Below are 16,372 nucleotides of genomic sequence, written 5' to 3' on the forward strand. Positions count from 1 at the left end.
CGAGTAGGAGGCAAAAGAGCTGGCTTCCGTTAACGGTGGCAGAGGCGAACACGGCCATGGATGATGAATCCGGCGTCTTCTAGCAGTACACCGTGGGTGGGATCCCAGGCAGCAGGCCAGATGATACATTAAAAAGGTTGAAATAGAGGTGATCGGAACAGTCTTTACTCGTGAAAGATGTTCCGAGTCAGGTGCCGATAAGGCACAGGCACACCGGGCCTGTCTCACAGCGCCGGAATTCGCTTTGCGAAAATTCCAACTGCACATTATCTCGAGAGCTCCCGGGTCACTTTATTTACATGCTTTTGCTTTTGTGTATGTGATAACCGTCATGCATACAGATATCCTGGGGTTAGCACCTAAAATTGGGGCCGGTACATTTATAGTGTACCCTCAGCAGCAGTTCGCTCACTCAGCGTGGGCCAACTGGGTCACCGGGGAACTTCACCTGGCCAATGATCTTCCCCATTTCCTACTTGCCGAACAGATACAGCTAAACTAGAGCCATGGAAAGTCGGCAAATGAACCTGGAAAATACTTTTAAGTTGCATCAACGCCGCAGTTTGTGGCCTGCCGGAGAAGGAGACACTGACGGGTACGGGCCAACTGAATGACCCCACTGGTCGGCGAAAGTCATCAAATATGTCGCAGTAAAACTGGCTGCGTAGGATAAATAAACCCTCAAAACTCTCAATTGAACCGTTTTTGATGCATGAGAGGTTCAGAGTTCTGCAAACACTCCCGCCGAAACCTTTCCCTGTTGTCGCGTACCATAGCAATGATGACGCCACAGGTGCTACCTCAAACCTTGCACACGCAGCAGCAACAACAACAGCAGCTACTACAGCAGCTGCGCAGGGACCTTTATAGGCTTAGTGACAGCAACAGGGTGACTCGCCTTCAAGGAGCGAGGGCCATCCTACGCGTGTACGAGGAGGAAGCTGCTAGGAGAGCGGCACGGAGTAACGAAGCTGCGATGACTACCAACAGTTATCAAGGCACCAAAGAGGCCCATAACTGTCCAAGCTGTCCCTTTTCAGGAGTGTTCTTGAGCAGTGTTTACTCTCCAGTCTCTGTTTTGTGTGCCGATGACACATCGGAGTCTTGCCGGGCAACTGCGCTAGACCTCGTCCAGTTAGTAGTAAAGAATTTCCTCTCCAGACGGGAGGTAATACTCATTTGCATGGGCAACAAAAATGCCAGCGACAAGGCTTTCTCCTGCGGGGGAGAATGCAACAACTGCCCCGCAGCTGCAGCTTTCTTCTGCGGCCGCAACGCCGGCGGTGACGGTACTTACTTAAGTATCAACACCGGCATTGCTGGCAACTCAGAAGCGGTAAAGCCCCTGATCACAGTCATTGCAGAAAGACTTAAGGAAACATCGCAGGAAGTGGAGAAAAGCGAGGAGCTCCGACTCAGTAACATGCAATTCCTGCAGCATCTGCTATTACAGTACGCTGCAGACCCGCCTGCGTCGAACTCCAACAGAGGCCAGCACAACCAGCAAAAGCAGTCGATGTTTCAAAGCGAAAAGGGCTGGAATGCAACAGAATTTGCAGACTGTTTGTTGGCTGCGGTTGCTGGCGCACTCAAAGACAAGAGCCCGTCCAATGGCATTGAGGCATGCCGTCTTCTCTCTGCAATTTCAGAAAAACTGCAAGCATCCGTGCTGCTTCAAGTACGTAGCTGAGCTTTTCCAAGTGAAGCCCCTGTTTTGTTGCTTCTTGAGAAGCCTCTGCCCAGTGTAAACCCGCGCGCAGATCTGGGCCATGGACCTCATGCCCACATTCTTATATGCTGGCTGCTCTTCAGAGCTCCAAACAGCTACTGCATCTTCTAGTTGGTTGCCTTGCTAGACCCCAGCGAGCAGTCAGATGGGTAAGCACCAGATCTAGCAAGTCGTTCGAAAGTTTAATGTACATGACTCCGACAATTTTGTAGGCGAAAAAATCTTTATATTGCTCTATGGCAACTAGATATGCAGGCAAGAGTAAAGTTACCCAGCTAAGGAACGAAAGGAAATACATAGAGGGCAGGCCGAAGAATATTCATGCGCGACCCACGAGCTGTCAGTTGTTGTTCGTGGTTTGCAGCAAGCGGCCGCAGCCTGTGAAGCCATGCTACGGTCGATTTCTTCCCGTGCAGCAGTTGCTGAAGACGGTGTTTCTGCTGCTGCAAGCCACATACGGGCTGTAGCTACAGCAATTAGACCCATACTACAGCAGGAAGCTGCTGTTCTGAACAAGTAGGTTTGTTCAAACTTATTTACGAGAAGAATAGCCACTGGTTACTGAGGGATGGTGAGAATATTCACCATCTTCTGTCATTGTTGCCCTTGATATCGCAGACTGAAAATGATCCAGATGTTGAAACGGTTGGTACAAGAAATGTCTCCGCGGGTCTTGCTGCGACAGAAAGTGCTCCCGCACCTGCTGCAACTCTTCCTGCTCTTGATGGGCGACATCGACCAGCAAGTGGCCCGTGAGGCAGACAAAGCACTGCTTGTAAGGAAGGAAGTTTTGTAAAACAGTTTTCAGTCCCACGTCTATTAAATACCGGGATGAGGATGCATGTTGCAAAATCATATGCGGAAGGTGGGATCTGTCCACGCGCTGCAGAGCCTTGCCCCCCGTTGCGTGTTCTTGTCCCGGAGAAGGCAACAAAGGCGAGAGTGGAGGAGGGAACAGGCGAGTTCGCAACCACTAAGCAGTGAAGAAGAGGACCTTACAATCGGCGATACAAGCAGCAGTGAAGACGTTTTAGAGGTGCGCGAGTGACTTAGCAGGATGCGCAGCTATGAGCTAAAAGCGGATACATCACGGAATCACTCGCGGTGGATGAAGGAGCTGCTCCAGAACGACGAAGCATGCTGCCGATACTTTCACTGTACTAGATTTAAATGGCATTTGCTATTGGCATAGGCAATTGAAGGCGATGGGCCACATAGAACGCCACCTACTCCGCCAGCTGCTTGCGAAGGCGACGCGGAGGGGCTCTACGAAGCAGCCAGCTATCATAGGGAGCAGGCGACGGAATTGGCAGGGGTACACTTGAAAGAGTTGATGGCTGACGTAAGGAAACTCGTTGCATTCCTTAGTGTCTTCGGGAATGCGCAAGGCTAGTTCTTCCCACTGCAACTTGGGACGGGTGGTAGCCCCTGTGCAATGATGGGGAACAGGTATGAATGGTCGTGTTCTCCGGTTACTTTTGCAGCTGTTGCCTCGGCTTACAAGTTGGTCTGCCGATGAGCGGCTTGCATCCCTGAGGGCGCTTGCTGCGCTAATGCCAATTAGCGGGTTTCGCCTGCTAAACGAGCTACCGCATCTCCTGTTGCAGCTCTACGAAACTTGTGTTATCGAAGGAGGAGGGCCCCCTGGGAGCAGGCAAGATGATCAGCAACAGTGGTCCCCTCTGCTGTTTCTTGTCCAACACGGCATACTAAGGGAAATAAACAGCAGAAGGAACCCGGGCAGTGACTGCAGCAGCAGCGACTCCCGCGAGCCGTGGCATCGCGGGGGCTTGCAAGAAATGGGGGCTTGCAGTTCACTGTGCAACACCCTCGAAGCGGTCGAGCTTGCATTACACTGCACGGGAGAGGTGGCGCTGCTGCTACCTCCTTGCTCCTGGCTTCCTTTGATCGCCTCCCACCTAGGTTTGCAAAGGGACGCTCATCAGTACATTCGGGACAAGGAGAAAGTACTGGCTAATGCTGTTGACGATGAGACGGAGCAAAAAATTTCCATGTGGTCAGATCTTGCTTCGCACGAGGAAAAAGTGTTCTTGGGTAGGTTTCCCGGAGGTTATCAGTTTGTGGTGAACGCACTTGGGCTGAATTCACCCAGATGCGTCCGGGATCAGCGAAGGGCAGACTATAAAGCTAACGCTGGAAAAGCCATTTCTGCAACAACACATATGTGTTCCTCCGAATCACGGAAACAGGCGCTACTGCTGTTATCTCGCCTACTGAGAGGGCTTAAGCCATATAACGAACATGGACGAAAACGGCAGGGTCAGAAACCACACGAGAATAAGGGGGATGCGAAGATTTACCATAGCGGGGCCTACGTTCTAGGCAGAATAGAGCTTTGGCTGCTAGTGCGCATAATAGAACAAGTTCAAGGCACCGAGTGTGGCAGGGATAACGACGAAATTATGCCCTTTACAGCTGTTCTCCTTTTACAGCTGCTGCATGCGGCTGGGGAGCTCTGCCAGTTGGAGGCTAAGAGCCTCTTTGCAGCAGCATTGCTGCAGCAAATCGACCCTCGAAGCCATAAAGATATTACCAGAGAGGCAGTAGGGCACATCGATACATTCAGCATGAACACGCTACTTTGGGCTCATCAGCAACTCTCGTTTTTCAAACGGTTCTGTTCTGGGGATGTCTGTGATAAATTGCACAGAATTCATCCCGGCGACTGTTGTATTCTCGTTGTTGGCATGCACGCTGGTCCTGTTGTGGCTGGCACGGTTTCTGTGACAGGTGACAAGTGTTTGCGAGTACACTGGTGAACAACCACTCAAGCTATATCTAGCGTTTCTTGACGACCTTGTTGCAAGCGAGCTGCATGGTGATTTCGGAAGGGCATGCTCTAGCCCACAGTTCCAAAGAGCCAAAACAAACGAAAAATTGCACATACTGTGGAGTGCCAATGATCCGCGGAGGCTGTTGCTCCTCCGAGCTCTCCATGGCGCACAGGAAGCTGCAGATGCCGAGGAGTCCCCACAAGCACCAAACTGTCTGAGGATGTGGGAACTTGTAAAGGTAAGGCTATGCAGTTATCCACAGGAGTGCGGAAAGGTCGTATTTTGATTTAGAAGCATTTTAAGCATTGAGAGTCTCCCACGTGGGAAAAATCGTTGTGAGTGGGGTGCATCTGAATCATTAGGAATATCTTCCTTGTCTCGCTGGCGTTGCAGCTGCTGCAGAGACAGGGAACCGCACAAGAAGCTGTAGCGCCAGTGCGGGGTGACATTCTTGGAGCCTGTCTGGCTCTTTTTTCCCTTACGTTTTTCAAACCACTTGCACGGTACGTCTGCGGGTAAGGCTGGTTAGCTGGTGTACCTCAGGTGTCTTGATTCAAAACGTAAACTCAGGTATGGCGGTGCGAAACATGTATACCATCAGGCCTTATGGGGGCTGGTTGCTAGAGCACTTACTTGTACCAAATCTCGGTTGGCGACCAGGAGAAGCGAATGCAAAGCTCCGCAAGGTACGCAAAACATACAACATGATGCGCCCAGCCAAGCGCAGACTCCACAGCGACCACCAACAGATCGCTCACCAGGTCATTCGAAGGCTGTGAGATTCCTCAGGTCGCCCTTCTATGCGTTTCGCAAATAATTCCCACATTGTCAACGAACGGCACTCCAGTTATTTCCAGACCACAGGAAGGGACTGAAGAAGATTGTGACGCATTTCAGCTCATGCCGGAAAAAGAAAAACGAGAGCAGCTTGAAACAGATTCAAAAGAGGCAAATGAAAACAAAGTGGAGGCTAGATCAGTCATAGCGGCACTGTCAATGCTTACTCCGTTGTTGGTATCTTGTATGGATGATGACTGGAATGCGGACGTGCGTTTTTTAGCAGTTGGAGTTGTGCGCCAGTTTTTCTTTGACCTCAACGTGAGCCCGTGGTATCTTGTCGATGGAAAAACACCACTGAATGCGTTTAGCTAAACTTGCCCTTCAGTACTTACTACAAGCTGTCATTCTTGACGTGCGAGGAAGAACTCTCATTTGTGTACTGACTGCTCTGCAGCATGTTGCACTGCATCGCAATACGCCAATGCCTCGCCACCCTTTTTGCGACCTGCGCAGGGGGACGAGGAACAGCATGTAGCACTTCAACAGCTTGCTGCAGCAACAGCAAGCCCTCTCCAGCAAAGGCTCGATGACGCTCGGGACGACATACGCGTTGCTGCTGCAGACGCTCTACAGGCGATGCTGAAGCAGCGTCCGCCGGTAATTCACCGTCCTGCTGCCACTGAAATATGCAAGAGTTTGTGCATCTGCTTAGACGACCGCAGCGAAGTCCTGGCCACAGCAGCAGAAGCTGCTCTTCTGGCTGGTGCTGAAGATCTGAAAGCTGTAGTACTTGAGGTACGCAGTACGGGTGCTAGTCATATTCACAGCAGTGTGCTTGCCCGCGGCGCACATCTTTGGAAAGATGCCTAAACTGCATGAGGTATTATTCTGCTTGAGCTACAGTGCATCAAGAGACAATGAGGCTGGCGTACTTGCTCTTGTGCAGGAACTTCAAGCAACGGAGCCAAGCTGCCTTTACCCTGAAAGGTACAGGCGGATTCGTCGGAAGCTGCTGGAGCTTCCGGAACTTTAGCCTGCTCTAACTGAGTCTTAGTCTGAGAGTAATACAAATTTAGGACCCACCGCGCGCTCAATCAGACAGCAGGCCAATGCGAGAGGAGCAATTGATACTTCAGATAGCTGCCATCCTCACCACTTGGCTCTCCTTCACAGTCACTCCCAGTAATTATAATTTTACTAAACACGACGGCATTGACCTTCGGTCTCAACAGGAAAAAGCGCGTCACACGCCAGCGGATCTGTGCTTGTTTATCCAAAAGTACCGGGAAACGCTGCTGGAGAGAAAATGGCCCTACTGAGCTGAGCACAGATTTGCCTGCCCGTTTTTGAAAGTTGCTAGACAATTCGGCTCAAATTAACAAGCGTGTACAGCCTTAGCGTGCGACAAGCCATCATCGACTTCTGCAACCCGATGTCACAATGAGAATGCGATGCCGCATTCTCATTGTGGAGATTCATGCATGAGGAATCCACATGGAACAATTTAGCTAGATAGGATATGCTCTACAGTGTAAAATAAACTAGATCCGGCCTGAAGTGTGGAACTTGAGGAAGGTTCCGTAAATGAAGATAATTATTGGTTTTCTTCACCGCATTCTAGCGGGAGTTAAACAAGACGGTGGCCACTTAAGCAGGCGCTGCTCCGTTTCAAATTTCACGTATATATCCTACTAACGTAAGTAACCAATGATGGAAGTGGAGCCTGAGACAAACCCCCTGCTTCTCAGCTGCAAAGTAAGAGCAGCACCAAATACATCCCCGCCACTGCAGAGGATGCACCTTGCTAAGCCTAAGTTTGACGTGTTTTCCTGTTCATGAGCCATACACGGAAGCTGAGGAATAGCCGCATTGGGGGAACCCAAAACAAAATATTCACCCTTAAGAAACTTGCACTGCTGCAGATGAGATCGAACATTTCTATCCCCCTCCCCCAGGAGATGTGAGCGTATGGGTGACTCATTGTTTCCTAGATTGGCGCACTTTACTTCAAGCGAGAGAACGAAGGTTCATGGCTGCCTCTGTTTGCCTTAGTTACGGACCGCGCTGAACCTTAGAGGCGGTGCAGCGTTCCGGGACTATATGCATGAGAATTAGTAGTTTCCCATGCACCGTGCCAGTCGAGCTTCCTCGCTCTCGAAAACCGTAGCGTGGTGGAGGAATTGTACAGGGCCAACACTCAGGCTGTCCTGGGGGGCATGCCCACGTTTCCAGCTGGCGCGACAGACCTGGTGCTAGTCGCTTGTATGTTGAGGGACTCCAGAGCCCAATTTTTGCTAACTCTCGAAGTGGCTCCCTGCTCTTCTGGTCCGTCTGTTTTTGAAACGCCTCACCAACCTGCATTCGTAGTAGGGTCTGGACTCGCCCAGTCACCTTTCAGTTTGTACACTGCGCACGTATACCTTCACGCACCAGATAGTAGCGATAACATTCCGTCCGACAGGGCGACAATACACTTGCCACTAATTGGGATCTAGGCCCCCTGGCATGCCAGGCGTAGGCTCCATTTGAAGGATGCGACGTGCGAAAAAGTCCCCCGTTATACTGCCTCGGGAGCAAAGCAGGGAGAGAGAAGGAGACCCTGTTAGCACCTGAGAAGGTAAATGCGCATGAAAGGAACATGTGAACCTGAAGTTTGTGCGTACAACCAAGTCAAAAGCAAACGTAAGGAGGCGCGTGCCACAAGGCAAGTTAAACTTAGCAGATATAATCTTTTCGAGAAGAAAAGCATGTGGCGAGATAATGGAGGTTGCTGGCTCGGCGTTGAGGCGTACTTCAAGGCAGTAGCTCAATTCAGCCTCTGTCATAGCCTCGCCTGTCTGCAGGAGGGCACATGCAGTGTGTCAGCAAAATGAAAATTCTATAGTATGGATTGAGTGCTAGCCGAAAGGCAGGCAGTTACACGGAAAGCTGCTCATTGTCTCACAGTTGTGAGCAACTTTGTCAAGGTCTCCGGCGGTACCTCGCCCCCTTCCTTGCCTTTACTCAATTGTTTCAGTGCATCAACCACGTCAGAGTATTGAAGTGGCTGCGAAACTCGTTGGTTCAGGTACAGCTCGAGGAAACGTTCAAACGCGATGCTTTCAGGCTTCGCAGGCGTCTCCGCTCCCACTGTTGACTCCGCGGCTGTGCCTTGCCGGTGCATGATGCCATGAGTGCCGCGGCACTCGCTTAAAATATTACTTAGCTCCAACTGTGTTGGCGCCTCACCCATCGCGCACAGAAGGTTTGGGAGCTCTCTGATGGGTACAGTGCCTCCAAGTCGCCTGCTGCGAGTCGTCCGTTCCCCTTGACTACGCAACTGAGAATAGTAGAAGAATTCTTTTGCTGTGCGGTAGAATTTGCCCTGCCAGAGACATCAACACGAGCCCGCTTTGCGTTGCTGCCCAGATGCAACAGTTTGCAGTTTACACGTGACTGTATACATTAAGAAAGGAATGGGCACAAGGATTCTATTTTGCGGAATTCAGCAAGGGAACGCCGTACGAGACTTCCGCCAGGAATGCGGTACAGAATCGACGCCACTCCGGATGGGCCTGCAGAGAAATGAAATACACTAGGAAAATAGGGGCAGCTTTAATAATGAATGCGGTTGCGTGGCTTCACAGAAGGCTGGCCCCTTCAATTTAGTTACCTTTCTGGAACTCGCTCTGTACCACCCTGTGGTTCACCTTCCACTGGAGAACCGTGAAGTCGCTGCCCCCGCATGAAAAAACCATAGTATGTCCATGGTGGGGAGCTGATGCGGCTAAGGCAACGATTTGTCCAGCATGCGCAACTACGCTTACACTCTTGAATGGATCGCTGCGAGAACGGGAGAAGCACTAGATGACTGCTTACTGTTGCAGGCGCCTCAAACATGCTGCAAAACCCAATGCTTGTGAGAGAAGTACAATGTCACTTTAGCGGCTGTTATGGACAGCAGCGCCGCAAATTAGCACTAATCTCAAAACTAACCCTTGAAGTGGAAGCTGGTAGAGGCCTAGGACTTGCTCCTTACAAGCACCGAGAAGCACCGGACTGAAAACCAAATCAATCGTCTGTTATGCAACTGTAGCTTTTTGTTGCGGAATGGTAATGCCTGTGAGCTACGCACTTCAAGAATGAAACAAAATATCCTCTTGCGGCATATGGTATTCACACACAGGTGCAGCCGACCCCCTTACCTGAATTTCTTTCCTTCGTTTGCAGTTTGGGTCCAATCCTGCACCAGAGCCAGCTGCAGTACGCCACCGCCACCTTTCCCCATTGCAACGGAGGCAGTCTAAGATCATTTAAACGCAGTCGAAAGCCATAACCCCTTTGGAAGACTCAGCTTGAGGCGTCCATCAATCAGGTATATTGATGCCTGGCTTTGGCGGTTTGCTTTTACTTTGATAAACACTTTCGGCGCATTTGCAGCTGATGCCCACCTTTATGCAAGTCATCGAGTTCGCGCTCCATACTGTTGCTTTTGCTTCTGTTGAATAAATGAGGACTTCAGTGTCCGGCTCACCCACCTGGAAACAACGAAACAACCCACACTCCACCCACGCAGGTAGCAGTGGACTTGCTAGACAATATCACGCGCAATTTTCGCACAACGTAAATGTGTGCGAAAGGATGCCGGCTATTGTTTCTTCTGGGATTGCGTGTTTCAAAAGAATTCTACGCTGATTAACGCAGCTCACGGGAGACGGCAGCGCTAAACAGCCGGCAGGTAAGGCGCGTTGTTCTATTATGCGAGACGCCCGCTTCAGAAGACCTAGTGACATGCGGCAAAGGCCTGTCTTCCCTTTGAGCAGGCACAAGATATATTTGCCGGTAGGGAGAAGGAGGGGCCACGTACTACAGTGAGATTGCCGAGGGAATCCATTTGCTACCGTTTTTGGCCTAAGCGAAGTGGAGGTTTCCACTGACAAAGCTGCGTGCTTCTTACCATTCTACTTACCCGTGTGCTCAAAAGAATTGGTAACATCATACTCGACGAGAGTTCGGTCTTCACCTACGCTGAAGAGGCGCGGATATCCCTTGCTGTATAGGTGAGGTGACGCTATTGGGAGAGGCTGTTGAGCCGGGCGCGATGCAAAAGACTGCGCCGGGCCAACGACAGTTGCTGCAGTTGGGCCACTGGCAACTGTTGGCAAGCTCTGCAAGGGAGGCTGACAGTGGGAATAGGCGAAAGAAAGGCCGGAGACTCTTCGATAGTGTGAACGATGCTTTCCTGCAAAAGAAAGCGCTTAATAAGAAGCGTGCGCACCTTTCACGCGGCTGTTCGTCAGTAAATACGCCAACTTTCCAGGCGCTGCATTCCAGCCCAGCAGCAATGTGATAAGGTTGAGAAGTGCTGCGACTGGGCAAGGCTTAAAATTGGTCACTTAAAAGGCTTTGCCTGAAGGGAAACTCCCTCAGATAGTGCTTATAGAGCTTCTACTTGGATCGTGCACGCATTTACCTGCAAATGCCCATTCCTTAGGAAGTTGGGGATTGCCCAAACGACAGTCGAAACTACAGACACAACACCTTCGAAATAGTAGCAACGATAGAGAAACACTTTCCAGCTCAGCGCCTAAAATATGGTGCCTAGGATACACTGTCTAAGGTGCTGTCTTGGTTCACCGGAAGAGGCAAACGAGATGGTCCGCATGAGCGACGGCAAGGTGGGCGGAACTCTTGCAAAATGTGCACTGTAGCACACCAGAACAAAAGGATGTAAACTCCCCTAGCGATGGCAGTGTGGTCTTCATCGCAGAGTTCCCCTTCAGCGTTAAAATTGTGAGCCAGGAGATCACTAACATGGGTGACTGCATCGCGGCTTTCCCTTGTGCTGATTAGCTCAGCCATCCATTGGGATAAATCGCCGCCATGCGTCGCTGCTGAAGTCACATTCTCTGGAATTGTGAATCCGCATATTTTCACTGTCCCGTTGCTGAAGCCGATGGCTAAAAACACTCCGGATGGGCTGAATGCTGCAGCCTGCGGTTTCATCCACTTCAGGAACAAAGAGGAGCCTTTGTGCCTGGAGAGACAGAGATGATTCTTTGCATTCTGGAGCTAAGCTATGGCATTTTGTGGTTGGAAAGGAAACAAAAAAGCTAGCGTTTGCAGCTGAATCGCTGCTTGACGTTTAGAGTGGGTCTCACTGTGGGCGATAGCTTGTCGAACCAGACATTACCCAGCAGTGCATGGCTTTCCGTATTCCAGAACCTCACATACCCTAAGGCTCATATATCTGGCAGCTTCGATTACTGACGCGTGAGGAGACGTAGTTGCAACACACCCGGCTACGATGGGGACGAAGGTGAGATGAGGCACACACTTTGGCTACAAAGGGGAAGACGATGAGATGCGGCACAATGAGATCAATGCCGTTGAGGTAGGTGGTTCACCTGTGACTCCAGCAACAGCAAGAATTGGTCTGAGAGGGTGAAAGACAAGCGCTGTTGGTACTGAGTCAAGCCCCTCGAATACATTGACGATCTTGCTGCAAAATAAGCACCTGCGCATGATACATGAACTGTGGAAAAAGCTTCATGAGCACAGCAACAAAACCATTATTGCAACTTTCTCTAGGACCCACACTTCCTTCGAACTTTGCTCAACGGTTGTGGAGCCCTCAGCTGGAGAAACCTCTATAATCCGCGCCTTTGATGTCGAGATCACGAAGGCTGGCAATCTTTTAAGATCCGCCATCCACTGGCGCCTGGCATTTGCTGAGCCCTTCTTCGAAGCAGAAGCGGAGCCTTCTAAGTGTGGAAGCGCTTGGGTCACTTTCACAAAACAACCATTCTCACCGAAAGCAACTGTGAATGGCAAGCGCAACTTAGTAAGAGAACGGGAAAACCCGTTCGCGGAGCAGGCATTGGACAAGCAAGCACTACGAACCGTTGAGCTTCACAACTTTACATTGCAATAACGTGTTCCTTGCAGCCAATAAGATGATTGTAGGCCGAGTGCTTCCTATCAATCCTGCAAACATACGGCTTTCAGGTGTTAAAGCGTCCACGAAGGATACGCATTTTATTTGACCCTGAGGAACCAGCGGCAACAAGAACATTAAGAACGCGACGTTTGTTACAGTGGAAGAAGATATGAACTTAATCCTGGTGGAAAAAAATTGATTGACGATCCTCAAGCCTAGGCTAGATGTGGCTTTCCTCACAGCATCTAGGTCTTCGAAGCAGCGAACCAGACGGAGCTGTGGGTCATAAAAGCTGAGCACAAGATCAATCGGGTGCGTATTATGGACGGCATGATATCCTGTATTTATCCAAAAGGTTACGCATCCTATGCGCTGCGTATAATACGGTTTAAGAAGTGCAGGATGTTTCGTTCATTGTTTACCACACTGCTCCGTCCGAAAACCCTGCGACGATCCAGCGGTCGTGATATGTCTTCAGGCAGCTCACGCACGAGTTGCGCAGTCTGAGGATCGAAACGGCCCTGCGCTCATCAGGTCTACTAAGTCTGCGAAGACAAAAGCCGATCAGCAGGCGCTCACTTCGATTCAGCAGCTATCGCAGTACAGCAGTACACTTCAGTTTCGCCGTATATGTTTTTGTTCTTGGTCACCCAGAAGGTAGCCTCTACATCTTTTCCGACCGCTCAAAAGGCACGCTCTCCTTCTTTGCTGCTGGGCTAAAGTCATAGCAATTACGCACGACACCTCCCTTGTAAAGATTTGATTTTTGCAGACATACCCGTCGAGAATAAGACTTAAGTTCCACATGACTACGTCTCCGTCGCTCGTGCCTGAAAAACATGCTTCGCGCAGTGAAAGTGTTGAATGTGCGCTTTCTGGGGCCTAACGAACCAAACAATGCCATAGCTACCAAATATTCCGGCAGCGAATGAAGGCAGTTACCAGAAAGAGCTTTTGTGGACTGTGGAAGAAACAGGGATGTGGTTATGTCTCCAATCTTCTGTTTGAAAGCCTTCGATTGGAGCGCTGGGGAGTAGAAGTGGAAGGATGAGTCTTCAGAATGCCAATACCAAAATAAAACGCGCCGCCTCCCGCTCGTCAGCAACTCATTCACATCCCATTGATTAAAGCGGACTTCATGCTGCGCAAGCGCGACACATTACTGTCCCCTGATAGCGTATGCGGCATTATAAACGGTTTCCCTACCCCCGCATTTCTGAGAGCTTCATGACACCGCTTCTGGATATCGAATCCAGGCAAAATATGTTACCTGGATATCTGGGGTGGCTATAACTGCGATTCTCAACGGCGCGTTCCTGAATTCCATGGGAAAGCGTCATGCGCTCCACATTTGTTTCCGGTGTCATATTCATGTAGAATGGGCTAACAATTAAGAATAAGCAACAAGATAGTGTAGCCCTGCCCGGGATCTCTCCAGTTCCAGATTGCCACTCCTTGGTAGATGTCTGATGGAAGGCTGCTATGGTTTCTTTTGGAAGAATCAGGATAATCTGTTGGCTCAGTTCCATCTGGCACCGTGGGATTCAGATACTTGGACGTTTTCTGGGACGGTGCCTTCCCCATGATGTAATCCTCTGGGATAAGGCTAGACAAAGTGGCTAGGAGCTTTGCGTCTGGAGTGAAGTCAACCGATGACACCCCTGAAGCAAGGAAATGGGCCGGGCAAGCTCAAAGTTGTGCATGCTTGAGCTGAGGAAAATTTCGTGCATTAACAAGAAGGTGTGCTGGAATTTTAGCATGCTGGGTCCGCGACTCTCTGAGCGCACCCATAGGGTGAGGGTCCGTATATACTTTCACATGCTTTCCATGCGTTCGGTTCCAAACAATCAGCAAGCTTTCCTGCAAACGGGCAAACGACAGCATTGCCTAATGCACGCCGCTGCGCTAAAAACGGAGACTATGCGGCGAGAATTGCACAATATGTGGGGCAAACCACGGAGCACAATCAAGGATAAACAAAATTTAGTTCGTTCGCACCTGTCCCACGTCCCCAGTTGCAATCCACTCTTTGTCTTCGGAGACAGCGACGGCAGATATCCGGTTAGTATGACCACGCAGAAACACTTGATTGTCACCGTTGGGAGCTGGTGTCCCTCCACCGTAAATGTGAAGAACGGCAGTGTTGGAAGCAGGAAATAACACTGCTCTCTCCCCCGTGCTGCTTCTTGAAAGACTATGCACGCCATTTCTTATCCCCTTGTCGAACCCAAAAGCCCACCAGAGTTCCTGTTAGAAAGAATGCAAGGTGCAGCGTTACGAGTTTTCTACCTCGAGAGGTAGCGCGGTGCACTATGTGCTTACTCCACAAACTTACGACAGGGATGTCGGCGGCATTTGTGCCTTCAGCAGAGCTTCTGGTCGCTCTGTCGCAGACCATGCTACTATTCGCTGCTGGATTATCCGCAACCTTCTTTTTAGGCAATGGCTGTTCGTCTGATGAGGCCTTCAGCGGCCCTTCGCAGACACGACCCATCGCTGTTCTGCAATATAGAGGAATCCCCCCCAACAAAGTACCATAAGGCAGATCCCCACGGGTTCCTGTCCACTCTCCAGGCAAGTATGAATTACTGCCCACCGGGCCCCTGTGAGAGGAATTGAAACAGCGACTGAAACGGTCGCGCTTCACTACCGTCAGAGACTGCGTATAAGCCGTCCTTTCCGCCTCCAGCAACGTTGCTAGTAATTCTTTAAATGTACCGACTACCCTGTGGGTACTACAGACGCCTTAAGGGCTTACGACGATCCGTTTGACTGCATTCCTTTCTTTAATTGCAGGTAGCTTAACCCTAAACCCTCCAACCTGACTGCCTTGCCGCTTCGGCAGGTACAGTACCCGCTAAAGCCTCATATCAAAGGGCAAGAATCTAGGGAAAAACAAGAAAACGGTCTAGAGTATCTAAACAACTCTTATTCTTAACCGCGAGTATGCAACAGCCACAGCCCTGGCCGCCCCCTGAGAGTATGCCCCACATACCCTTCTCCGGTGCAGGCCATTACAGTTATCGAAGGGAGAAACACCTCCTACCAGCCAACGAAGCTCCAAAAAACATTCTTCCATTTACATCATTAAGCTATGAGGCGTGCATAGCATTGAGAGCATTCATATATGAACACAGCCAACCCGTGGTCAGGCAGAGCAGAGACTGATGGCGAACAAATGAGGAATTTCCACACAGAACGCTGGGGATTCCTTTTCAACTTCGAATTTGTAATTGGCACAGATTAACCATTGTTATGTGCTTCTCTGTGTCGAACGGCTGCAGGCGATATGCCCAGTAGTGGGAAAGCCCCAAAGCCCCAAAGCCCCAAAGCCCCAAATGCTCTCAGCATCACACGTGTATTGCTCCGTCATTCATCATTCTCGTCAAGAGCTTGATCTTGTGGGCTAAGTCCAGTGACACTTTGAACTGTCCAGACATGTTCGGGAAAAGCGTACGAAAAGAGCGCAGAATATTGCTGACGGCACGCCGGCGTGCACACAGTTCCTGTCTACCGGGGTGGATTCCTGGAGCTGGAGGTTGGGCATATGTAAAATCGCTCTTCTACGCTATGGCACGAGCAGACAGAGTAGAGTTCATATTCCGCCGGGTTTAAGCTCACCTTATATTAGTGCTATAGATGGCCAAGGACAAGGAATTGCACTCTGGCCGTCGCTGCCGCCGGGTTAAGCCTTTCTGGCTTGTGCTTGATGTGCTTGACTAGCCTGGTAGCGGATGCGAACGCAAGGCAGTTCGCAAGCTATTGTACTTTAAATGAATCAGGAAGTAAAACAAAGGCTTGTTCCTTCACCGCTGAGGAGGAAATTGATTTCTTGATGAAGCACATTCCTATGCGAATGCGTAGGCGCATCATCTAATTGTTGTGAGGGGACAAACTGAAGCATCATATTGCTCCAGGCTTTTGTACATCTCCAGTGCCTAGTGACAGCAGAAGGCCTAGAGCAGTACCGCAGCTCTTTCCTTAGCAGGACATGCTTTAGTACTTCCTGTTTCGTTCAATTCTTGCTGCTCTGGGCCTATACGGTAAGGGAAAACGGGAGGGTAATTACGGAGGGTAATTACGGATTAGGTTAGCTTGCGCTGTGCCGTAATAGCGGCACCTATCTTTTTTTTGGCAACACTTGGTCGT

The 16,372-nt window shown here is 50.3% G+C and overlaps 2 protein-coding genes across 2 annotated transcripts; one reads left to right on the forward strand and one right to left on the reverse strand.

Annotated features, from left to right (window-relative positions):
* Positions 1-778: 778 nt before the first annotated feature.
* Positions 779-6,337, forward strand: EAH_00007900 (hypothetical protein, conserved; the record flags this gene model as incomplete). The annotated part of the gene is made up of 10 exons (XM_013395752.1): positions 779-1,678; positions 1,813-1,878; positions 2,094-2,245; positions 2,348-2,504; positions 2,922-3,071; positions 3,214-4,505; positions 4,887-5,039; positions 5,274-5,622; positions 5,818-6,099; positions 6,251-6,337. The coding sequence occupies 10 exons, from the start codon at positions 779-781 to the stop codon at positions 6,335-6,337; spliced, it is 3,588 nt and encodes a 1,195-aa protein (XP_013251206.1).
* Positions 6,338-7,784: 1,447 nt separating this feature from the next.
* Positions 7,785-13,590, reverse strand: EAH_00007910 (hypothetical protein, conserved; the record flags this gene model as incomplete). The annotated part of the gene is made up of 15 exons (XM_013395753.1): positions 7,785-7,913; positions 8,097-8,141; positions 8,249-8,668; positions 8,809-8,858; positions 9,111-9,184; positions 9,489-9,586; positions 9,735-9,821; positions 9,993-10,096; positions 10,253-10,463; positions 11,445-11,508; positions 11,882-12,071; positions 12,187-12,515; positions 12,646-12,768; positions 13,002-13,053; positions 13,494-13,590. 15 exons carry the CDS (start codon positions 13,588-13,590, stop codon positions 7,785-7,787), a joined length of 2,073 nt encoding a protein of 690 aa, XP_013251207.1.
* Positions 13,591-16,372: the final 2,782 nt, after the last annotated feature.

The sequence above is a fragment of the Eimeria acervulina genome, genomic scaffold (assembly GCF_000499425.1).
Source record: "Eimeria acervulina Houghton genomic scaffold, Eah_scaff37, whole genome shotgun sequence".
Lineage (NCBI taxonomy): Eukaryota > Apicomplexa > Conoidasida > Eucoccidiorida > Eimeriidae > Eimeria > Eimeria acervulina.